The 24848-nt window shown below is 37.8% G+C and overlaps 2 protein-coding genes across 4 annotated transcripts; both read right to left on the bottom strand.

Moving 5' to 3' along the window:
• Positions 1-1637: 1637 nt before the first annotated feature.
• Positions 1638-10517, bottom strand: LOC116254519 (protein RETARDED ROOT GROWTH, mitochondrial-like). The gene is made up of 7 exons (XM_031629958.2): positions 9936-10517; positions 9707-9818; positions 6679-6829; positions 3707-3855; positions 3447-3598; positions 2145-2259; positions 1638-2041 (listed from the first exon to the last, which is right to left on the bottom strand). Exons 1-7 carry the CDS (start codon positions 10400-10402, stop codon positions 1901-1903), a joined length of 1287 nt encoding a protein of 428 aa, XP_031485818.1. The 5' UTR covers positions 10403-10517; the 3' UTR covers positions 1638-1900.
• Positions 10518-11992: 1475 nt separating this feature from the next.
• Positions 11993-24167, bottom strand: LOC116253957 (uncharacterized). 3 transcript variants are annotated; one of them, XM_031628961.2, is made up of 15 exons: positions 23985-24167; positions 22747-22846; positions 22053-22180; positions 21572-21722; positions 21304-21410; positions 20993-21076; positions 20837-20885; positions 20655-20746; positions 17795-17933; positions 17577-17653; positions 16059-17500; positions 13775-13939; positions 13002-13690; positions 12784-12920; positions 11993-12493 (listed from the first exon to the last, which is right to left on the bottom strand). In XM_031628961.2, coding segments are annotated over exons 1-13 (3084 nt in total). In that variant the 5' UTR covers positions 23987-24167; the 3' UTR covers positions 11993-12493; positions 12784-12920; positions 13002-13142. The 3 variants fall into 3 exon arrangements, with proteins under 3 accessions (XP_031484821.1, XP_031484820.1, XP_031484822.1); XM_031628960.2 differs by lacking the exon at positions 11993-12493 and having other exon boundaries at positions 12570-12920; XM_031628962.2 differs by lacking the exon at positions 11993-12493 and having other exon boundaries at positions 12570-12920; positions 13775-13921.
• Positions 24168-24848: the final 681 nt, after the last annotated feature.

The following is a 24848-nucleotide window of genomic DNA, read 5'->3' as shown; positions in this document are numbered from 1 at the left end:
TTTTTCTTTGTCTCAAAAGTGGGAGAGGGTCTTGTTCTTAACAATTAAATGGTTCATCATTGGCCATGGCGGCAATAAGAGCATTGACCCAACACTGTTATTTTATTGGTAGCCTATTGAGAGCTTGCCCCCCACCTGCGTCGCCCTCTCTCTCTCTCTCTCTCTATATATATATATATATATATATATATATATATCAAGAGACATGGTCAAGTTGAGGGGTAGATAAATGATCAACTCAATTCTCATGGGTGTAATCTCTCTCTCGCTCTCCCACACACACACACACATCATCCAAAGCTGCACCTTATCACACCTATTTCTCTTGGACAAGAACCTACAGTCCTTTGGCAACAAAAGTTCCAGCTACCAAGTGTTATCTTAAGGTAAAACATTCACCAAAACCCAGGAGGTGTTGGCCACTGGTGATTGCACGGAGCTTTGAATCCTATATTAAGAGTTACAACAACATATCCAGCACCACTAGCTGCTTAAAAGATTTACAGTAAACTACGTTTCATATTCTAAATTGTCAAGAACCAAGACCAAATTTTCTCAACATTCATTGGGCAGAATAGGTCAGAGGAGTTAAGGTGTCCCGTTGACAGTTTCATGAAGCTGGGAGCCGAAAAAAAGCCATAATGCTTCTACTTTTCACATGTTAATTGCAGCACTGAAGAACGTAAACGTATTTCAAATTCATGAGATCCCCATTTGCATGCTTGGATTTTGGAGTGCAAGGATAAAACGTCGTCTTAAACAGATCAGTGAGGCTAGAGTTTCACCTCAACAAACGCTGGAAGAAAAAGCTCCGTATATCTTGCTTAGAAATTTCAGGGGCACGACCATGCTAATTGCTTTCACAATATCACCTAGGTTCTCTCAGCAGGGTGCTACCCCCATGGATGTCAACCCCCAATAGGCGTGGGCTGGTGGAAACGGTGCGGCTTGGCGAAAGAGCCAGTGGAAACGGCGCGGCTTGGCAAAAAGGGCCGGTGGAAACGGGGCGCGGCTTGGTGAAAAGGGCCGGCAATCTCTCCTAAGCCCCTCCGGATGTCTGTACCACAAAGCCACAGCAAGAGGCTTTACGCACCCAAGCAAGAGAGGCCGTTTCAATATAAATTGTGGTTTTTTCAGTGTAAAAAGGAAGGGCACTAGGTTCCAGCCAGGGCCCAAGGAGCCTTCATAGAGTAAAGTGACCGATACAAACTGACTAAAATAAACTATAGATTGGCCTTGAGGAAAATAGCCTTAGTTGGTCGACCTCGCAATGCCAAAGAAACAAGTCACCAATTTGATTCTCATGGGTGCCATGTTTCTCGGGCTTATGGGGGAGGTCAATGCACTTCACCAAGTTGATGGTGCACCATGACCTCATCAGGCCCAGCAACACCCTGGCCATCTGGGCAGCATTCAAGGTCACCTAGAAATAGAGTACATACTGGACACAATGTTTCAATGAGAGTTTCAGGTTAAGTTTATAACAAGGAGAAAAACATAATGATGAGGGACTTTTTTCACTTGCAGCATTTGGAGTTTCAAATGTTGTCCCTCGTCTCTTTTCTAGCTTCTACCTTACGCACATTGATAAATCCTCTGTCATCTCTTTATCAGCTAAAGGATGATAAGATACATGATCCAATAAAGAAGACCAATTCATTAACACTTAGAGCAGCTTCCAAAAGCATTTTCCAGTAATTCCACAGAAGATCTAAATATACAAGATCAGAGAAACTAAACCAGGCAACTTAGACAAATCTACAAGATGGCCCGGGATATTAGCCATTGATGATCTAAAATGGTACATACAAGGGGCTTGCCCTTTTACATGACGAATATGTAAGACAGTATGAGATACTGCAACATATTCGGATGTTGGTATCCTGTACAGTTTACTCTGTCATGAGGGAGCTATTGTCTGCTCCCGCACTATATTGTACAGAGAAATAAGAATCTCCACGCTTATCAACAAGATGATTATCCACTCCAAAAAATCTGATTTCCTGTTTTGAAGAATTTCTTGTAGAAATCGAATGTTATGCTGCACAAGGGAGAAAAGCAGTTGCGATTTAGATAAAACATTAGACCATGCTGCCTTTTGATTGCCCCAAAAAACGGAATGATAGATAAAGGATACAAGGTACCTCCACAAATTTCAATTTGAAGTCCAGACTGCCAAATCTTTGAGTCAGTTCATACTCATCTCGAAGATATTCCCATATTTGAGCATAATTGGCACTCTTCCAAGCAATGTCTGATCTGAAAGAAAGAAGAAAAATGCAATATTTAAAAGCATAAGCAACACAAGAACCGTTTCTATGTTTGTCACAAAGTGTCAAATTTAGCTGATACCAAGATACTGCCACTTATTTTCTATTCAAAAACTAAGAGCCATATTAACGCTCTTAAGCGACTTCTGCTATTCCTGCAAAGGTCGCTACCAATTGTATAACAATGTGTTCAAGGAAAAAAAAATGAAACAAAACAAAATATTTTTTGCCTAGGAAAATTCAGAGTCAAATATTATATTTTGCAATATAATCATTAATCTTTTTCCTATTGAGGAACATACCATGTATCATGCACTATAATCATTTTGAGAAATACATACTGGTTTATTCCAGTCAGTTTTGAAATAATAATAACAGAACAATGGGTAATGGCTTCTGGAATGCCTTTTCACCCCTTGCAATAATTTTGACTAGATTTTTAAGTGCACATGATTGTTGCTGACTTTTCACATCCAAGTCTAGCTGCCGTACTTCCTTCTAAACAAGCAACATTGCCATCCACTTTTGAACAGCCTCAAAGCTTTTCTCTAAATTGACCAAGAAACAGCAAAAATTTCATAATTCTCAATCGTTTATATAAATTGAACCAGAGCAGATCACATTAACTCAGAAGAAAAACAGTATGTAAAATAGCAACAATCCAACTGCTAATGTACTCGAAACAGGCACCTCTCAGCAAACGAGAACTGTCCCCCTATTGTTCAAGGCATATATGGTGGTTACACAATTTCGTGACAACTTTTATGCTTTCCTTTTCATGTGGCGGTCAATGCAAGTGGGAGATATGCCATAACAAGAAATAAGGTTTAACTATGAGATGCTCCCTTGCATGCACTGAAGGGCTCAACCTTCAATGTTGTTGCCAAACGATAAAACTATTGTGCACTCTCTTGGCAACTATAGACTGCATCAACAATTAAAATGGGTGAATCCAGAGAAAGAAGAATTTCGGTTTTCTTGCTGCCAATCAGTCCTAAATACATTCCTTTTAACTCAACAGAATCATCTCACAAGACTGACAATTGCTGATCTTCTAGAAGTACTTATATTAGAGAAGGGTGTGAACTCTTCAAACGTGTTCATCTTTAAGTGCCTGAATGAGTGTGTGTGTGTGAGGGAGAGAGGTTAAAGCCAAGATACAGAAAAAGATATCACCTTTCCAATAGCTTAAGTTTAAGGATCACGTCAGCAAGATTAGAATTTGCCTTTCCTACAAGCTGAAATAACTTTTTCCTCTGCATGGTAAATGTACCACTTTTCTCCATCTCACGGTTTATGTCAGTGAATTCTGCAACCATGCCATCAACCTAAAAGGCAGAAAATTGCATTTATGATTTTTACTGCACTAATTAACATTTTTATGATACTGCAAGAGTCAAAGAAAATGAAGATTAAAGAAAAAGAAAACACAGTACCTGACGAACATAGTAATCAAGAGCCACACTTTGACCAAGCACACTTCCAATAGTACGCACTCCATCAACATTTAAAGTTTTTAGCACTATGTAATCAAGGCCCTCTTGCATCCAGGTTTCTAAAGTAGGTTTCTCAACTACAGCATAATCTATCAGTACAAAGAAAAATATATAAAATTACCTCCACACAAAGGTCATATCAATTTCGACAAACTTTGATAGAATGTGGTTTCAAATAAAAATCAAGAAAATGAAAAAAGGAACATAATGACCAAATCTTAATTGCCGCAGGTGTATTAAAATACGAAAATGACTAGATATATGTTTCTCACCAAACCACTCTTGAGATATACCTATAAGGTTAGATTACAAAAAAATATTTTAATAATTGATTTAAATGGGTTTGATTTTTCCCTTACCCAAGTAATCTGATATTTCCCAACCTCTCTCTCTCTCTCTCTCTCTCCCCCTATATATATATATATATATATATATATATATATATATATATATATATATATATATATATATAGGAAAACAAGTAGCTACCAGATCTTCATGTCATATTTGATGAGAATTGTCTAAGGAAATCCAAAGGTGGAGATTAAATTGCAAAAAAATGGAAATTCAGTTGTATTTTCAAGAAACTGAAATGCCCCTCAAGGGAAGAAACAAATGAGTTTCCTTAATTGAAATTTTTTTGTTAACTTTGAGCGCTATCAATCTCTTGAAAATACAACTAGGTTTCCATTTTATTTCAACTTAATCTCCACCATATAATCTCAAGGGAAGACACATGCAATGTTTGTGAAAACCAGAAAGAACAAAGTCGATTAGATACAAAAGTGGAGTAGATACAAAATGAGGGGAAAAAACCAATGTCATGCACGCCTCAACAACAAACAAAGCACTTTTATTTATTTATTTTCCTTCTCCTCCTTTAATCATAACCTACGTTCCACATTTTATTTTACTTTTTGTCCCTTTTTCCTTTTCCCTTTAAAATAGGACAAGATGCACCGTGCCCATGAGAGAGAGAGAAAGAGAGAGAGTTACAAGTTATCAAGGAAGAAGTATTTGTTGAATAAGGACTAGCACCTAAGTGACACAGGTGCGCCAACTATGGTGGCGCACCCGCACCGGTGCGGGTGCAGGTGCAGGTGTGGCCCGACACAACACCCAACTCAGTCAGACCGAATCGGGTGCTGCTGACCGCACTTGTTCTTCTTTTCTCTTGTTTTTTTTTTTCATTTTTTTCCTTCTCCTATCTTTCCTTCTTCTTTTTTCCATTCTCTCTCTCCCCCCTTAATTTATTTAATGAAACTTTGACTTTTGTATGAAATTAAGGCAACCTTGATAAAAAAAAAAGTTAAAAAATATAGACAAATAAAATTACTTATATAACAAATAACATATATATATATATATGTTCTCACCGCACCTGCACACAATTTTTTTGGAAACTTTTCGCATCCAGCACCGGTACCCGCACCCATGTGACATAGACTAGCAGAAAAGAAATCCAAGCAGGGAACTTGACAAATGACTAAGAAGAATTTGATAGGAAAAATGGCGGCCTTCATACTTCTTGACAAAAATGATCCCTACATTTCTTTAATGAATGGGTAAACATAGTCACACCAACATACAAAAGGTAGGAGCAGAAAGTGCCTCATTTTGACCATAAAAGTTACTCAAAACTCCCAAAGCTAAATCAGTATCTATAACACATGGGTTTATATGAATTATAACCACAAATATTGCAATATTTTTGAAAATGTCGTAAGATCAATGAGACAAACAATAACAACGAAAAAAACCTGAAAAAAATGTAAAACATATATTTATCCCGTTTTTTCCTGGTTTCTTCTTTTTAAAGGTTAGTGACATCATGGATTCACCTTTAAACTTAAATAAAATAGTTATTATCATTCTTATCATCATTAAGACATTATTTTCATCATTTTATTTAGTTTTTTTGCTTTCTTATTAGTTCCTCATTTGTGCTCTTTTCACCTATTTTTAGGATTTTCTTCATTTTTCAATAATTTGCCAAGATTTTCCTTTAGTGTACCCAGGAAAAACAACTTTACCCAAAAATATCCGACAAAAACCTCACCCTTAAAAACTGGAAATAATACTTTTGTTTTGGCTATAGCATGCATGTATGGGATATGTCCATGCAAACTGCATTTTCGAAAATTAAAAAAGAGTCCTTTGGCGTCAAAGAAGATGCATATAAATACATGTGTCTACAGCCATGCATGTATCTAACCGCATGTGCATTATATCGTTTGCATGAATTGCAAACCTAGAATAAAAGATGATTTGCTCACACATACAGATACGAAGCTTTTCTCGGCATGGTTCTTCTAGGATATATTCAGGCAAAAGTTGTTTTACCAGATTTCTGACTATTTATATATATATATTCAAAGTAATCTTTATAATTTTATGATAAACAAAAAAAATTAAGAAGATTCTCCATGAAAAGAGGAAACATTGTGACACTATCATGAAAAATATTTTGTTCTTGAGATTATGTAAATATCACGAACTTTGCCTTTTAGAAATGGATTATGCTGTTTTGGCAATAAAAAAAATGATATTTCTACAATATCACCTATATTTGTGACTACGCAGTGATGTAAGGATTTGGAGGCTGAAGAACAAGAGTCAAAGAAATCATCCATTTATACTCGTCTTAATAGAAAGACGAAATAGAAAATTATGTGAATTGAAATGTATTGTAACTGATTATACATTTGAAAGGATAAACTCAATAAAGAACCAAGGAAATGTAGAACAATAAGATCATAAAGGGAAAGAAAAAATTGGGTGAATGATGGTGTTGACTTTGTTTGTGAAGTCTGTGAAGTATCTGATGCTCAGATGTTGTGTCATTTTGACACAAGATATACATCAGTAATGAAGTGTCTATGTGACGCAGACCAGTATAGTTAAATGGTTACCATCCTTCCTCATGTCTGTGAGCAATCCTGAAGAATGATTCTTTACAATCCCAAGAAATCCTTCAATTTCATGATCAGCAGCATTGAATAAGACAACCGATCCATATTGGAAAACTACCACATAGCAGTAATTACTGTCATTGTCTGATCCCTAAAATTCAGAACAAATCGCATCCGATTAGCAAAACTCTCAATACAGGACTGTTTACCATCTACATGCTAAGCACAACAATATTAACATGACCATGCCAAAGATTTCAGTTTCATGAACCAAAAGATCTGCAAAAAATATCAAAAAAAAAAAAATCTTCAAGGTCTGCTAGACAAGGGCTCAGGAGAAAAGATGTGGTCTGTAGACATGGCAGATCTATTACAATACCAACACTACTCCTCTGAGAAATTAGAAAAATTATGCTTGTTTCCACATGGCATCTTAGAGGTTACAATAAAGAACAATAAAAATTATGTCCTGCCGCTCAAACTTCCCAAAGAAATTTCTTGCTGATGAAAAGCCCAAATTTTCTGTACAACAATGCTTTCTTAAATTAGCTATTCAGGACGAAGTCATTCAATCAAGTTATCAAGTAATTGCACTACCATACAAAATTATGTTATTTGTTCAAATAGCTACAAATAGTGTGCTTGTAGTAGTTGTTGAAAAAACATGAAATTTGCTAGCTTAATAGTTTATACTTCCAACCCTCCTCATCCAACTCTCCAGCAACATGCTATGGCATATCACGAATGAGAGTTTTTCTTGAAAAGATAAGCCACTAGAGACCTGAAACAGGTGCAATTCTAGTTATGGTGACAAAGATAAAATTCATCCTCAGTGTGATGAATAAAAAAAGGTAAATTAACTACGGAAAGGTCACATAACTGGTGAGTAAATTAACTACAGAAAGATCATATAACTGGTGAATGTAGCCAAATATACTTAACAAGCATATTCACACACACACACACACACCGACTATCAATACTTCCTCTACTCAGCAAATCCTCATAACTCTTTACCTCTTTCTCACCATAGATTCACCAGCATTAAGTGTCGGCTCACAATTTGTATAAGGGTAAAAGTCCCCCTTGAACAAAGGCAAGTGTGCCTAGGCGATGACAGAAAGCTGCAGTGCAACAGAGGCAGAGATTCTGGCTCAGAGGCCCTCAAGGGCCTCAAATTAAAGTTCTCAGAGCTCCAAATGAAAGTTATTTTCTTCCCTAAAGATCAATCTGACTTTACTCTGCTAGGCATGTGTTTGGAGCCAGCTAATGTTTTGATGTGTGCCATGAATTTTCCTACGAAAACATTGTTTATAACACATATAGATTTGTGCTACACATAGCTCATTAACACAGGCCCTTCAAGTTAATTGGAATTCAGGCTACATTGGGTAACCCAATTCCAATTGGTGAGTTTTACTCACACCATTGCAAGCCTTAGATGTCAAGGCGGCAGGCCGCCGCCTAGGCCCGCCTAGCCTAAAAAGGCATCCAGAAGTTGTTGCAATTTGCTTAGTTATTTTTAATTCTAAATTGTTAGCTTTATGTTTTATGTGTTATGTTAGCATGTTAGCAAGTTAGGATTAGTCAAAATCAACATATAAAACAGCAAAATAAAATGTTTAATGCATTGAATTTAAACCAGATGATAGACTTCTCATTGTAGAACTGAAACTGACCTAAAACAATATACATGAAACAGAAAATAACCAAACTAGTACCAGAAAATAACCAAACTAGTACCAGAAAATAACCAGACTAGTACCAACTTTGAAATATGTGCTCTCAAAACTGGATCTATGGTAGATGGCAACTGAATATGAACAAATTTGAAAGACTGTAAAAGCCGCCTACACGACTCTGACTTAAGCTGCCTAATGCAAACATTAGCAGAACTCAAATCACACTTACAATCCTAACTCAATCAATTCAGGTAAAAGATAGACCTTGCAAGCAATCTAATTTCTGCACAAATTGTAATTTTCTGAGATACTTGTAAAAAAAATTCTCTGTTTTCAACATAAAATTTTGCAACCACTAGGTCAAATCAAGCTCCCTGCAATAAAATTAAGCTAAAATCAAGGAATAACATATCTTGGTAAGCAAAACAAATCAAGTATCAGAAGCTAAAGTCACCCAAACTTCCAAATGGACTAGGTGACAGCCTAAGCGCCAAACCCACACCCCATGCCTAACTGATGGATTTAGGCGTAAGATGTGGACTGACGAGTAGTCCACAGCTACGTGTCACGTAGGCGACACCTTAACAACTAAGTAATGCAAGCCCAATCTTAACTCAGACTAATGTGCTCCACCATTGAATTGGACAAAGCTAGGATTGGCAGCACCCTTGTGCATCAACAAGAGGCCAAGATTCAGGAGAGCAAACATTTCTACATAAGACATGCACACATTCATGTGGCATGCTCGTGCAAGCACACAGAAAATATTTGCAACAACAAAAATTTATTCCTGGTTCAATTACAAGGAAAAAGATGACCAGAAAGATCATATAAGATGCAAAGGCATTTAAAGTGTTTAATGTACCAATCAAGAATGTGTCAGTGTGCACATACACATGGTACCTAAGAAGAAAAGAAACATGGGAAAAAAAATAAAGCATAGAAAGATCATACAGATCATCATAGAAATAGTCAAATGTACTAAACAAGCATATATATCCATGCATTAAGAAGGCATTTGCAACAAGAATCCATCAACAAAGGAAAACTTTTTTTAAATAACACCACTTAGACTATCACGGCATCCAAAGAACAAAAAAGTCATCATATCCAATGCTTTTTGATAGAAAAAAAAAATGCCAACCCCAAGCATAGGATAGAGCAGAAAGCAGAATAGTAGCCAACAAAAAGAATGAAAAATGAAATCAAAGCAAACACAATCAATGGACGGAAAAATAAAAATAATAACAATGAAAGGTCTCCATCTTTCTCCTATGTCCAGCTACCATTTGTTGATAATTAATGCATAAAGGCGAAGAAGAGGAGAAAAGGAAAAAACCACTCACGTTGGGACTAGGCTTCGCAGTTGGGTATCTAAGTACCACGTAATTCGACGCACGAGAACTCGGTGGTATCACATTGGACGCATTATGTGACTGCAAGCTCTTCAAATCCACACTGCACGTCCCAACACCACAATCTTAAAACCCAATTTCGATATTTTAAAAGAAACATAAGCCAAAAGAAGAAGCAAGGAAAAAAGGAAAACAACCAGCCCACAGAAGCATAATCAACCTGGTGCACAGGAAGAAGGCATTCACAGGAATAAATCTTCCCTGCTTTTCCTGCTGCACCTCAAGCAAAAGCTGACGGTAGTCATCCTCATCGCCACCGATATCCGCGCTCGAGTCGTGCTCCTTCCACTCCACCTCGCTGCCTGAAAAAGCAGAAGGGGAAACGCCCCCGATGAAAGGCCGGAAATTCAGGCTGGAAAAGAAGCCATAATGACGGAACGAGGGCAGGATTCTGGAGTAGGAGGAGATGCAGGCTCGACATCGGATCACAAGGAGAGAATTGACGAAAGGTGAAGAACAAGAAGATGAATAAGAATAAGAAGCAGTTGGGAGGAGGCTGGTGGTCCTTAAACGAACAAGGGCGAAAGGGGGAGAGGGAAAGGATGAAGGGGACAGCATGGCTCTGAGATTAGTGGCTACAGAGATGGAAGAAGAGGAGGAGCAGGAGGCTGAGGAGAGCCTCCACATGATCCTCTCCAATCAAGAGTCGAGAGGGAGGAAGAAGCGATGCAGCGGTGGTACGGCAGGATTTGCCATGGCGAGGGATAGACCCTCTCAAACACAAACACGCACACACTCAAATTTGAGAATTTTGAAAGGGGAAGGCATAGATATAAGAGCTTGGCACTTGGGCTTTTTCAGATCCTATCGGATCCGGTCCGTATAAATCCAGATCTGATAGAAATCTTGGATTACTCCATTGGCATTTGGCTGGACAAACGTGCTCCGCAATTTCTTGGCTTTGGAAATTTTAAAGCGGACTTTCTTTCTTCTTATTTTCTAAAAGCTTAAAATAAACAAAGAAAAATTAGGGATGGCACCTTTAGAAAAATATTTTGAAAAGATTAGTTTTGTGAGAAAATAAATTTTAATCATTTTTTAAAAATTGCTTTGTGAATAACATGGAACGACCGAGGTATTCAATCCCTTTTAAAAACCGTGCTTTTAGATTTTTTGAAAAAAAGTGGTTTTGCCAAACATTCTACAAAAAATTGTTTTGGAGGCCAAAAAAAAATAAGTTTTGCTTTCAAAAATTTGTTTTAAAGTGTCATCCAAACACTACATTAATTTTCCAGCCAACATAGAAACCCATATCTTAACTACTTTTACCAAAGCAGCATTTTCATTTTCTTACAAGCGATTATTTTGTCCAATTCAGTTTTTGTCTTTATAAGGAGGGTCTTCACTATCAAGAGTATTTTCGCCAGTTCCAGCCCCTCACATTGTCTCATCTTTTCAGGCTTGACGTACAACTTGTTCTGTTCCGGTATAGGGCCAAGGTGCTTTCTGGTGAACTTATTTTGAATTCTGTCACAAGGATCACTCTCTCCTGGGCGCGTGTCTAAGACCCGAAGATGCGGACACGAGCAAAAATTGTTGTTCATTATTTATCTTTGTTCGTTCTTCAATGACTCTTTTCTTTCAAGCATCCTTGTGAACGATTTTCTTACGTATAAGCATTGCTCCATCCTTTGTTACTGTCATATAAACAAATCCATTAGATAAACCAGAAGCTGTTTTCAAACATTTGTAGTAAAAAGGAAGTTATTGTTTGACGATAATTGGCAATCTGTGTCTCTAGACGCAAATTCATAAACATGGAGTCCTTACTTCGAACGTGAGATAGAACATGGGTTTTTCATGAATTTTTTTGGCTCGCTTATTATCTGAATGGCGGTCACAAGTCTACCGATCGCACGTATAAGACTTGATTCAGTGGAGCTGTTCTGGTTCAGTGGAATCGTTTTTTAATATACCCTAACCATTTATCATAAAATTGAAAAATAAACATAATATATACTTATATTTATAAGTTAGTTTAAAATAAGAAAAGTAATAGTTGGAAGGTAAGTTGGTGTAAAAATAATAAGGAAAACAATAAGAAAAATGCACATTGAAGGACCCATCTCCGGTTCAAAACCCAGCAATGCACCTTGCATCGCAAGGGAAGTGCTCATGCAGAACCGCACAAAGGCAACCCGTCACTTCAATCAAGATCCAGGTACCCACAAATTCCAATTTCAAATGACATTGAATTTCAGACACAAATCTGGACAGCAAAAGACCATTAAAGCTGCTACCAGTTAAATCCGATTTTGGCTTACAATTACACCCTCATTTTGCAGAAAGTCGAAGGATTCAGCAGTATGGGAGAGCAGTCGGTGAATGTCAACTGCCGTCTTCTGTGTGTGCCCACGAGAGAGAGAGAGTGTGTGTGAGGTCGAGAAAGAGAGCCGTCCGTGATGGATGGGACGCCATACATGACGCTTTCATAAAACTTGATGTTTGTGACGATGGTCCAGACTTGTTCATGGAAGCCCAGAATAATACCAGGCAACCGATCCATTTATCTATCATTCTTTTAAATTTAGAACACCCATATTTTGACAGCCACAAGTTCAAGATCTACATGGATCAAAATTGACGGCTCCCTTTCCATCCATGACTCCAGGAGGAGTTCAATTTTTCATAAGAGTGGGACCTCCTCCTGATTTCTATCCCGTCCTTTCGTTGCTTACAGCTCTTGAAAATGTAAATTGATTTCTGAACCAGGTAGCCCTGCTTACAAGCTCAATACATTAAATGCACGAAAATGTTGGCTTAGTTTTCACAGAAAATAACAAAGAGAGAAAAGGATACAAAACGTCTAACATATCTTTGTAATAACTGCAAATGATGTAGTAATATTCATGATGCTTGAACTTTGCAGATGCTAAATCACTAGTAAGGACTTCATCATCGCCTTTCTAGCTTACAAGGCATTCGAAGGCCAACAATCTAGTAAACAAACAAGAAAAATATCTGTACATAAAAAAATGAACCCAGTCTCTGCACATCGAACATATTACCTGGGCAGGCAAAATGTATTTCCAGATAGGCAGACACAAATCATTTGGAGATCTCCCCACATTGTAGCTCGCCACTGACTATGCAATCTCACCACGTAGACAAAATAGGCAGACAAGTCCGCGCCAGAAAAATAACCCTGAAATTTACCAAATAAACACTCCATGAGCAAATCAAATAAAAAAGATTCAACCATCGGAGAGAAACTGTGGTGCCTTACTGCAAATGTTAGGAGGGAGCGATGATAGACATGTAGACACATCTATCAACCCTCAGGAGATGTAGTTCATCCAGATGCTGCTCAAATCCATTCTTACAGCATTGCAGGGTGGAGTTCTGTTATTTCGGAATCCAATGCTCATTACTTCTCAAATGCTCTGTGGTAGATATCACCAGAGCTAGGTGTCCGAAATCTAAGATCATCATAAGCAGGGAAGTGATTATCAAAGCCAAATCTTCGGCTCTCTGCAGCCTCCAGCAAGCTGACACCGCTGTTACCTTGGATCCCAGACCAACTCTCCTGCTCACCACTACCAAAGTGGGAAGCCCTTATAGATTGCTGATAGGATGTTGGCACAAACATAGAGAGATTGTTGCTTAGTGAATCTATGAGATGGGAAAAGCCATTGCCAACGGGCTCTGAAAATCCCAAGTTCTGGGTAGCTGGAGAGGGCCTTTTCATCAACAACTGGATCCTTGGATCAACGTCAAAAGTGCCAGACTGCAGAGCACATTGAGTTCTTAAATCCAAGCCTGAATGATGAAACTCCATTGGAAGTTTCCCCTTTCCAACAGCCATTATCGCAGGATCAATCAATTCTACATCAATGGAGGCTGGAGCATCCATATTAACTGGTATCTGGTATTGACTCTGCACTTTGCCATTATCCAGCTGCTGACTTCCTGATCCTGTAAATAGGAGGTACTAAGGTCAATTTGGGGTACTAATAAGCAAATGCTATCATTTTTAACAATTGATGGAGTGGTACTGACTAGAGGATGTAAAGTTGAAAGCTCGTTCCATGAGATCATGAGATGAAAAGCCAGGTGGATCCATTCTCTCCACTGAAGAAAATCCTGGAGGTGGTGGTCTGGTTGGCATTACAAATCCAGGAGGAGCTGAAACAGGAGCCCTTGATGCTGCTTTTGAAAAGCATTCTGTTAGACACGATGTAAAACAGAAGAATTTAACATATTGGCATAGTCACAACTCCTTGATACGGAAATGGTTCGAGCGTGTGTGATGGCAACCGTGCCAAACTTATTACTGTAAGAGTTACTTCCTAAATATCATGATCTTCAGCCACAACTAAAAGCAGAAACAAGGAAAACTGAATACCATGGTATCATGGTCACAAAATCCTTCTCTAGAATTTAAAGGCAAGATTTTTATCAGATATTTTTAAACAAAATTGCTTTTATCATGAAACGCTTGGAGTTCAAGAGAACAGAAATACATAAAAAATAACTAAAATTTCCTTACAAAGTACAAACGTATTGACAAAGATTTTTAAACAGAATTAAATTTTTTAAAGAAACAAAAAAAATGGAAACTACGCTAAAAATACATTTGAAAAAGCACTTGTTCCATAAAAGAAAAACATCACAAAAAGGTGTAAGAAATATTTGTTTGGTGCATTTTAAAAATAACGCAAATTTTACCAATAAAAAGCATTTGAAATTAATATTCTTAATGTACCCCGATATTTATGACTATGCTGGATACGAAGTGTTTGTAGTGGACCATAGGTACTGCTCAATCTGGGAAAGCAATGGTGAATTGGTTACCCCGAAGAGTGTAATGCACACATTCGTTCCCTACTTTAGCCAAGAAGATATTTATCTGTTTGCTTGTAGCTTTTAAACAGTTGGCACAACATCAAAGTATATTCCCTGAATGATCTTAATATCTCTATTATAGGCTGTTTCTTTTTAAAATTTTGAACACAGATGTAGTAGTTAGAGCAGCACATGTGCTAATCTCAGGCCAATCCTGTCTGAGCTTGCTATCGAACAGCCAGCCCCAGAACACCTGGACTGAGCTCAATCCAGAATGTTTTACTGTTAAGGCTGAACCCTAACAATCGTGTGTGGATAAAAGACTGTTGTCTTAAAAACAGTGTATGCTGCAACAACTTTTTGATGAGTTGAATAATCATGAATTTGTTTAAAATGCACACGGTATTGTTTTAACTTTTAAACTCTTCAAGGTAAGCAAATACTAAGAGAAGTTTATTTAAACAAAATACTCTTTGATATACAAAATATATTTCTGTGTCAGAACTTAAAGAGGCTAGCTACCAATTGACCTTTAACATTCTTTCAGATACAAATAAGCATCTTACAGGCTCTTCTTGTATTTTTCTTATCTTTCTAGTCTTAAATGGATTTTTTTGGTTATCTTTGCAAATGAATCCAAACTATTAGTTAGGTCGTGCTTTAAGTGAAGGTCATGCTTAATTAAATTTTTAGTGGGCCCAAACACAGATTGGCTCTTGACGACTGGGTCTTGAAATTGGTCCGTATCTGGAGACAGGCTTTGGATAGCCCTTCACTAGTAAAATTTTCAAATGATTGAAGGCCTGCACACGATCCAACTCAACCTGTTTAGCATAACATGATAACTACTGGTTTTTAACTGGTTTACTACTTGATTATTCTCTCCCTCTAATTTTTTCATGTCCTTAACAGTTTTGACTTTGAATCTATATCTGCAGCATTTTTGGAAAAAAAAAATGGTGCAGGTGTAGCAAGGAAACACATAGACACACACACACACAGACACATAATATATAAACACACACACACATATATATATATAATTGTCCACAAACAATAGAAATAAGATTGTCCATAAGCTATGATTTTATTAATGATTCAATGAAAAAGAAAGCAAGTGGCCTGTTGTGCACTTACACCAGAGTTGTGTCAACTCGGATGCGGTGACCCTTTTGAAGAGGTCATGTTACCTTTGAATATGAAATTCCCTTTTAAACATGAGAACCAAATCTTCTTTAGCAGCCTATTAAATCATGTGTATTTTTTTAAAAAGAAAAATTGTCAAAATTTTCAGACATCTTATCTCTGCATGCTAATAAAATCAAAATTTTTGAAAAAGAATGCTAAAAATAATTAATATTATTAATTTTCTTGATCTTATTCTATTATTCCTATTGTAGCTCCTTAAATATCTGTACAACAGAATCGAAATTTTCTCTAAAACCATTTTGGCTAAAGTATACAGAAACCCAAACACGTTGAAATCTTTGAAACTTACCAGTCCTATTTGAAGGAAGAAACACACGATCATTAGTTGGAAAAATACTTGCTTGATTAAGCAGACTTGGATCTCTTACTTCCCCAGCGTCTGCCATAATAAAGCTTTTCTGTGCATGACTTCTGTTGGGCACACTATATCCAGTCTGCCCTGCATATTCTTCCTGCCGTGCAAATGAGAACCGAGACTGATTGCTGTTTATTGGCTTCCTTACAGCAGTAGGTTTAACTAAGGACTTACAACTTTCACTTGACCACAACTTTGTAATACTTTCTACAGAGGTTAGAGGATCATCGGCACCATCAAGGTTCATGGACAAGATGTTTGAAATGATACTGCTTTCTCCAGGTTCTGCTAAATAATCACTGTTATCTACTGAAAAAATGTCACTTTCAAGCCCTTTCAAAAGCCTAGCATGTTCAACCTTACTGCCAGGATCAAAATGATCACTAGACAAACCACATCCATCAGAAGGGCTGCAAAAGTTCTTCAAATTGTCTTGCGCCATAGAATTGCTCAATGTACAGGACAGTGGAGCAAAATTATGCTCATGGTTGAATGACCCACTAAGACCATGAAAATCAGAAACTGCCTTACCAGCCAAGCTGTACCAATCACCCACACCAGCAGCATCATTATGTTGCATAGAAGGAGACACATTGTGTTCTGATATCGTGGGAGGACTGGATGACTGATGCCTTATCAGACCCTCAGAAGATTCTAGATGTTGGGCTCCCAGATTATTATCAGGTGACAAATGTTTATCCCTTGCAGCATCTGCCAGTGTTCCCACTTCCCAATCTCTACTGCAATCCATTTCCTTTTGGCCAGTTCCACGCTCAGGCATCTCAGCAGCTTCCATTGAAGTCTGATATGCCAAAGGTTCATCATGTTCATGCTTACAATTAATATGGGTTGAATCAGAAGACGTCTCATCTTCAAGGACCGGACGTTTGTCAAAGTTTGTGTCATACCCTTTACCACCACTCACTTGACCATTGCCAAGGTGGAAATTAGAGCTTGACGATGATGATGCATAGCATAAACTTGGTGGAACTACATTGAATGAAGAAGCTCCATCAGCAGCTCTGCCAAGTAACAAGCTAGATGAATCCTCACGCTCTGCAGATGCTGTGATGCCTCTGCTATCTATATTCACAGAAGCAGCTACAGATGGCACCTGACTAGAAGCAGTAGCAACTGCAGAATCTATTGGCACCTCTCTGGGAACATTTGTGGCACTTCTTCCATTGTTCTTAGCTGTTAGTCGCAGGGAACCACTATCCAAATTTGTAGCAAACTCATCACTGACACATGCAGAAGATGAGACTGCAGGGGGAGAAATAATTGAACCATTACATAACCCTTGTTTATGTGCACCAGATCCCTGTGAAGGAACACTATTTGGAGATGCGGTTTTGCCATTTGCAGCACGCAAACCCCTGTGGCCAACAGATTCAAATCTTAACAACAGATAAAATAGTTATGAAGGAAATGACTCCAAATTGATCTATATACCAGGAAGCTGCTGCAGGAAGGGCACTTGATTTTCCTGGGTTACCATTAGGAGGAGAAGTTATATGGTTTAAAGGATTCTGCAAGAAGAAGAATGTTCATTAGGGCTCAAGGTACAACCTGCCAAACATGAATACAGTAACGTTTCCAATACAACAGAATCAATGTGTCAAAATGCCCTATCATTTGAAAACCTAATAAGGGTGAAAAGAATGACTTACAGAAGCTAGTGCCTTGGGCAACACTTTCCCTGAAATAGGAATGCCATTATTACACAATTCATCAGCTGGAGGTGGCAAGACATTTCCTGAACGCCGTTGCAAATGATTGGATGCACTAGGTATCTGTAGGACTTTAGTCCTTTACTGACAAAGGTGAAGTCAGCAAAAAACAGAAGCATTTGTTCAAATGGGGTGGGTCAATTAAAGCCTCCCCATACATAGAATGTCATTCATTGTTTCTCAAAACTGATGTCCAGGAAAATGAAATATAAGACAATAAATAAATAAGAAAAATACATCTATAAGCACACAATTAATTACAACAAATCACCTGACAGTGGTATTGCATCTTCCTCAAGAGAAATGCAATTTAAGGGCCCTGTAATTTCTAATATCTTGAGGAGGCTTCAAAGCATCCAACCATTGAACCAGAAAACCACGTATGGATAATAACTTTGCAAGAAGACTATTAGTAGGAACCATACTTTTAAAATGAACCTTATAATAAATATCTAATTGATAACCATCAAAATCCACAATTCTTGACAAACCTACAAGGGCCTCATCACATGTTTTACTGAAGCACAACATTTTGACAGAAAACTCACCTCAACATTCCATGTTCCATTCAAAATTATATTTTGAAAAGAACCTCAAATAGAAGCAACTAAAAAGCAATTTAACAAATAGAATATTGCTTTAAAAGTTCACAAAAAATAAAAACTATCATCAACTTATAGATTGCAATTAGGAGATTTGGTTCCCCAACCCAGCAAGTTGAGAATCACTGTTGTTAATTTTGCACCCTGAGTTGCCTTGAGAGAAGTTGCAGGCCTGAAGGGTTAAAGATAGGGAGCACAGATCTCGTGCGCCATAAGGCATCACCTCCCTCAAAGCACACCAGATTAGATGCACCCAGCTCCTATGATGATTGATGACCAAACAAGGGCTTCAAGGTCAGAGCCCTCATTTGACCATCCTAATGCTGAATAAATAAATAAATGTAGTTAAACTGTTAAAGGGATGAGGCGACCCATTAGGCACTTTCCACTACCCTATAGTATTCATCCACACCAGGACTTCTGGTGATTTCTGGCAAGCTCCACAAGCTCTGGCAACATTTCCTTCCTTTTTTTCTCATTACACTTGTCTTCCATCTTCCTTCTGCTTCTTCTTCTTCTCTTCCCTTTTTCGCTTTCCACGTATTCATCTTAGTCATTTTCCCCTTTCTTCTGCTTTCTTCTTATTTGTTATTTCCTTTCCTCCTCCTCTGTTTCTTTCTTCCTTGCTCCTCATCCTCTTCCTTTCTTTTTCGATTTCAGTTCTCTCTTATGTTTATATTCTTCTTCTTGCTTTGTATTCCGTCATTTGTGTTTTCATGAGTCATTGTTCTTTTTCTCTGTTGAGATGGAATATATTTTTGTCTATTTATGTGTGCAGGGTGTGCATGCACTGCATATGCGTGTCTAAAAGTGTGTATATAACAATTATATGTTCAATGGTTGAATAACTAAATATGTTTCATTACTTTTTAGGTTTCATTTATCGTGTTTTATGCTGGGACCATAAGTATCTATATCTAGATGACCTATGAGTTCAGTAATTTTCTGAATTTTTTTACCATACAATTGTACACATAATTGAGTGTTGAATAACTATTATATGTTTTCATGTTCATTCATATATTTCTAAGTGCAGAAATTTCGGATGCATTACATGCATACTATTTATGTCAAACAGTTTGTTCAAGCAGGTACATATTTTGAATCATTATTCACATATTGTTTACAGTTCTGACAATAGAAAAATTCCATTCCCTTAGTGGAAAATTTTTGAGAAATATATATGATGATCGAGGAATGCCATGACATTTATTTGACGTCACTAGTTAATATTTTGTTCATCGCACAATGCTATTTACAACTAGTTAATATTTTGTTCTTATGGTGAAAGAGCAACTTATGATGCTTATGGTTTAGTCACTCCGTGCTTATGTTTTTTCACTTTGCCTCAATGCTATTTACAACATGGCTGAGATCAATTAAAACATTTAGACAATAAACATAGCCCTACAAAATAATCTAGGCTTCTACTTTCACACGCGCTTACATAAAAAACACATAATGAAAACCTCTAGTGATACAAATAGTTCTGACATTATCTTTTAACATTCAATCAAAGTATCAAACTGAAATGATGCAGAACCTGGTATTTCTAACTTAACATGTCAGCATGACAAATCATATCTAGAGTCGCATTCCAGCCAAAACAGAGAATGAATCAAACATGTATGCCGAAGAAATCAAGCAAACACTTGGAAAGGGCAAAGCAAACAACTACGGGAGTATAACAAGAGAAATTAATATTTGTGATCGTAAAACATGAAATCTATAATGTGCAACAGTTCTACACATTCTAAAGTTAAGCACTTAGGCATCAGTTTATATGGTGTTGGCGAAGCAGCCATGCATTTCAATAGAAAGTTCAGAAAAAATGCAGGCCCAGCCCTTAGTAGGCTAGAGCTGCGCCGCTTCACCAGCATCTGCCTGTTGAATTTTGTTACCAGGCCAGGGCCAAGAGGCTTGATTACCAATCAGGCTGAGATAGCTTAATTTTTGGTCACCCTCTCTTTTTTATGGTCTCAAGCCAACTCGAACAGGCAAGCCCATGAAAGCCCAATGAGTTTTGGCAAGTTTATAATATAAAGAACAAAAACAGTCCCAAAACACATTTTTCTGTTCAGATGGCTCAAAAATTATCCAGCATTTATGCAGTTTCTAACCATTACGTTGTGCATTGAGAATGTTGTGAAAAATGACATGCCAGAAACAATCAAACAGACGGATAAAATTCATTGTACCTGATGCAAGGTGATATAACCTCATCTTTTGTAAAGCTATCTTCCTGAGTTCCAACATCATGCAAATACAAACATTCTGGATTGCTACATGGCTGGAAGGGAAAGAATAATATGCTTTGAATAAGTGAAACACAGTCTAACAATCATGAAACAAAGACTTCCAAATTACAACCATGACGTACCATGTTCTTTAGCCATGCATGGCAATATTTTGTAGTTCCATAATGTGCCCTGTAAAGCAAGCATTATGTATTCAAGAAAGCAATTAGATGTCTCGTTTAAACCATTTTCTGTCCAATCATTTTAAAGGTCAAAATAATGAAGAGGGCGTAGTTCACCTCAAAGGCCTTCCTTCTAACACAAAACCATTTACTGCTTGAATACATCGAACTGCCTCCTCTTCTTTTGTATAAGTAATATATCTAGAAGACAAAAAAATCAAAAAGAACTTGGTAACACCATCAATCAAAGGACAAATACAGAAAATAAAAGAGGCAATGCTGCTTGAACAAATTAAAAAGGAAATGAAATGACAATGGATTCCCTCGGTTCAGATTTTGATTCCAAATTAATCCACCAAGCAGCACCCATGACAGCAAAATTACAACAAAAACTAGAATTGACGCACAATAATGCTAAACCAACTTACACACTAAAAGTATTGTTAGTAGTATGTGGAACACCAGCTGAAGTTCGAGAAATAGACACCTTCAGAACCTTCCCATACTGACCAAAATATTCTTTCCTCTCAAGAACCTGGACAAATTGATAAAATCCATCAACATCATGATAATATCTGTGTCACTGATCACCTCCAGAAAATCTACCTTAAACAGCGCACTTGGGACTCCAGATGAGCCACAGGCTATTGAACAATAGGATAAAGAAAAAAACACTAGGTCAGTTTGTACATATACCTCTTCATCTGCCAAATTAGGAGGTATTCCAACAACATACACCAGGTTTCTCTGAATCACTCGAACATTGCTAAGATGTTTACGGCCTTCAGATGCTTTAGTCTTTGACTTCTGCATTTTCTGTCTTCTATCACAATTCATCTCCGCCAACCTGATCAAACACGAGGCAAGATCAAAAGTTACACGCTATTAGTCTATCACAAGCAACATTTGAAAAGGAAAAAAAATTACTATAACTGGCAGCTGCATAAAGTTTGTCCCACTCCTACTAAGTATCAATAGTATCCAGTAGAGGAGAAAAGGCCAGACCATCTGAATCATGCAGACATGACAAAGTTTTTGAAAGTTAAAGCTACAAAGAACCATTAGCAGGAAAATTCTTCCTTCCTAGCCATCAACTATACCAAGCACAGGAGAAAAGACAAAGGATCAAAGTAAGGCATGTAAAGACACATAATTTTCTGCCATATTCAGGATATACCTTTCACAGTTGACAGTCGCTCCAACAATTTTCTCCTTGTCATAAGGTGTTCGACAAGCAGGACATCTCCCTTCACTTTCATCCTTCTCTGCCATATCCATGATATGGTTCCAACACCAAACGCATATCTGTTGTTAAAAACAAATAAAGGGCAAGGATATTAAGGATATTAAGGATAAACCTGACATTTCTCAATAAAATGTCAAATGCATAACCAAGAGAAGTGAGAAAAACAATTACAAGGACCAGCAAAGTTCCACTTAGAGACTTCATCAATTAGCCAATTAAAAACTCACTTGGAAAACATAAATAGACATGTAAAGCTAAAAATACATACCTAGAAGGTGGTAAACGAAATCTTACATAAACAAGATTAGGTCAAAAGTAAAAACTTACATGCCAAAGATAAGTTATAAAAACAACCAGACAAGAAATATTGGTTCATACTTTATAGCATGATGACAGCATCTAAAATTTCACATGGATATAGATACTGCAATCGATAATGTATTCAATTTTATCAAGTTCATAAAAAGAAATAGAGAAATCAAATTGGAGCATTAGAACACATAGAAAAGAGACACAAGCTGGTTGTTGTCATAAACGAACAAGTTCAAAGGTTAGAAAGTGGCTGAAATTGTCATTGTCAACATATACATTATACAATATCAGAATTGATGATAAACATTCAGACCTCATAGCCGCATTTACACGGCTTAAGCTGCTGATCGGTCATGTCCATCTCCTCTGTGCACAAGGGGCACAATCGTTCTCCCTCTTCACTCATGGTGGTCCTGAAGGACAGATCAGCAAGTTGAGTAAACACGAAAAGATGTCTAACCCTATTGCTATCTTTAAGCACTACTTCAAATCAGGCTATCGAAATGCAAACAGACAGCCTATTTATCATAAATAAAGCAAACAATGGCTGATCCAGGGAAGAAATATATCAAAAGCATCATTCCATAACCAGATGATTCAGGAGCATAGGAAGTTGTTATCCAACTATTCAGGTGCATAACATTCAAAGAAAACCATAACTGATGTCCAAATAATGCAAGGCGAGTCATTAGAAAGAGAAGTACAATGATAATAGTCTTAACGAACCAAGTTTACATGCTGAATTGAATACAAGAATAATATGACAAATATCAAAAATGTGTACCACACTGCAGCACCACATGATAAATAGATCGCAACGAGGAAGAAGAACAACAAAAGTGGACAGAGAATATGATTCTAGTGCACAAAACTAAAATCTCAGTTCAGATGCACAAAGAACAACGTAAGCAACCACCACTTCAAGAAAGCATATCCATCTTTATGCTTCATTCGAAACCTAAAACCCCTAATTCAAGAAACCACACAATCACGAACAATGGGTCAAACCCACACCTAAGTTAACCAACTGAAAAAGAAAAGAGAAAGGGACACATCAGGAACCTTCAAGGATACAACCAGACATGTTCACCCCAATTTAACAAAATCGAAAGCAAACCCACCGCAAATGGTAAGTCAAATTCGAACCCCAGAAAAAACACACCGACAGACAAAAACAAAGGCGGTGCGAAAGAAAAAGAAAAAGGCACAATCTCACGCAAGCCGTACACATATTCCCAAAAAAATTAAGCACAATAAATCCCCTAAAGAGTACTCATACTCATCAATCAATCAGCATAGATCCGGACGACCCGACAACAAATTAGAAACCCTAATCGGCACAAACCATCAAGCATGCACACTAGAATATGAAACAAAACCAATCTGATTCAATACAACGAGAACCTCAACAATAAATGTGTGGAAAAGAAAAAAATAAATAAAAAACCAGGCAGCAGAAGAATCGGGTAAAAGAGAAAACAAACTATGGAGAATTTTCCCCAAAAGAAAAGGCAAGACAAGGAGAAGGAAGGAGAACTCGAAGCCCCGTACATTTAATAGATCGGACGCCGAAAGTCGAGGATCGGGATGCCGGGAAACCCTAGATATCGCCGGGAAATGGAAACTCGCTCGATTTTTCCTCTCTCTCTCTCTCTAGTTCGTTCTTTCTCTCTCCTCTCTTTTTCCGTCCGTTTATTACCTCTCTCTGTCTCCACTCTCTTTCTCTCTGTCCCTCCCTCTCTGTCTCTGTGGTTTTAAATAATTCGGTTTCGATTGAGGATAACGCTGCGCCGTCCGATCTAACGGGGACAGTTAGCCTCCGCTTGCCATACATGTGTGAGCGTGACGGTGACGGTGACGGTGACGGTGGCCAGTGGGCTCCAACTCGCCCGTCGTTAGACCATGGTCCCATCGGGTACCCCCGCCATCGGCCCTTTGGTCTCGGTCTGGGCTCGGGCTAGGTCTCCCATTCAACGCTAGCCCTCGGCTCACCTTGGCTGCAGCTGGTACATAGCTTTACCTCGTTGACTCATGTAATTCTTGTTTGGGCTCTGGTAAGCGTCACCTTTGACCTAAACCCTAGGGTTCATTTGCAGGTCAGTAGTCAACACTGACTTTGGTTGGTCCCAGTTTGGAGATAGTTAGCCTAGCAAACATTTGAATGTCCATACTCACTCTGGACTCAGTTGCAAACATTAAGATTTTTCATCAATGGGGCATTTGCATAGGTGACACAACTTTGATGTGGGCGTTGCATATAAATTTAAAGTTATAACAATGTAAGGTTAACATATTATAAAGAATTTTTTGATGGACTGGCGTGGGCAATGGCCCACCCCAACCAACAAGTAGCTCCGATACTGGTTGCAAATGCTTTCACTCGTGGTTTAGTTGAATTTGAATGGTTTGATCTGG

This window comes from Nymphaea colorata, chromosome 5, assembly GCF_008831285.2.
Source record: "Nymphaea colorata isolate Beijing-Zhang1983 chromosome 5, ASM883128v2, whole genome shotgun sequence".
NCBI lineage: Eukaryota > Viridiplantae > Streptophyta > Magnoliopsida > Nymphaeales > Nymphaeaceae > Nymphaea > Nymphaea colorata.
This window is presented reverse-complemented; position numbering and strand designations above follow the sequence as displayed.

Excerpts from the sequence above, each read along its gene's own strand:
- LOC116253957 (XM_031628961.2), bottom strand. Across the intron at positions 21,411-21,571 it reads CTAATTTGGCAGATGAAGAG|GTTCTTGAGAGGAAAGAATA; the intron begins GTATATGTACAA and ends CAATTTGTCCAG. Across the intron at positions 20,886-20,992 it reads TTAGAAGGAAGGCCTTTGAG|GGCACATTATGGAACTACAA; the intron begins GTGAACTACGCC and ends CTTGCTTTACAG.
- LOC116254519 (XM_031629958.2), bottom strand. The coding sequence starts at position 10,402 with ATGTGGAGGCTCTCCTCAGCCTCCTGCTCCTCCTCTTCTTCCATCTCT. Across the intron at positions 3,856-6,678 it reads CACAGACATGAGGAAGGATG|ATTATGCTGTAGTTGAGAAA; the intron begins GTAACCATTTAA and ends TTGTACTGATAG. Across the intron at positions 2,042-2,144 it reads TCAAATTGAAATTTGTGGAG|CATAACATTCGATTTCTACA; the intron begins GTACCTTGTATC and ends TCCCTTGTGCAG.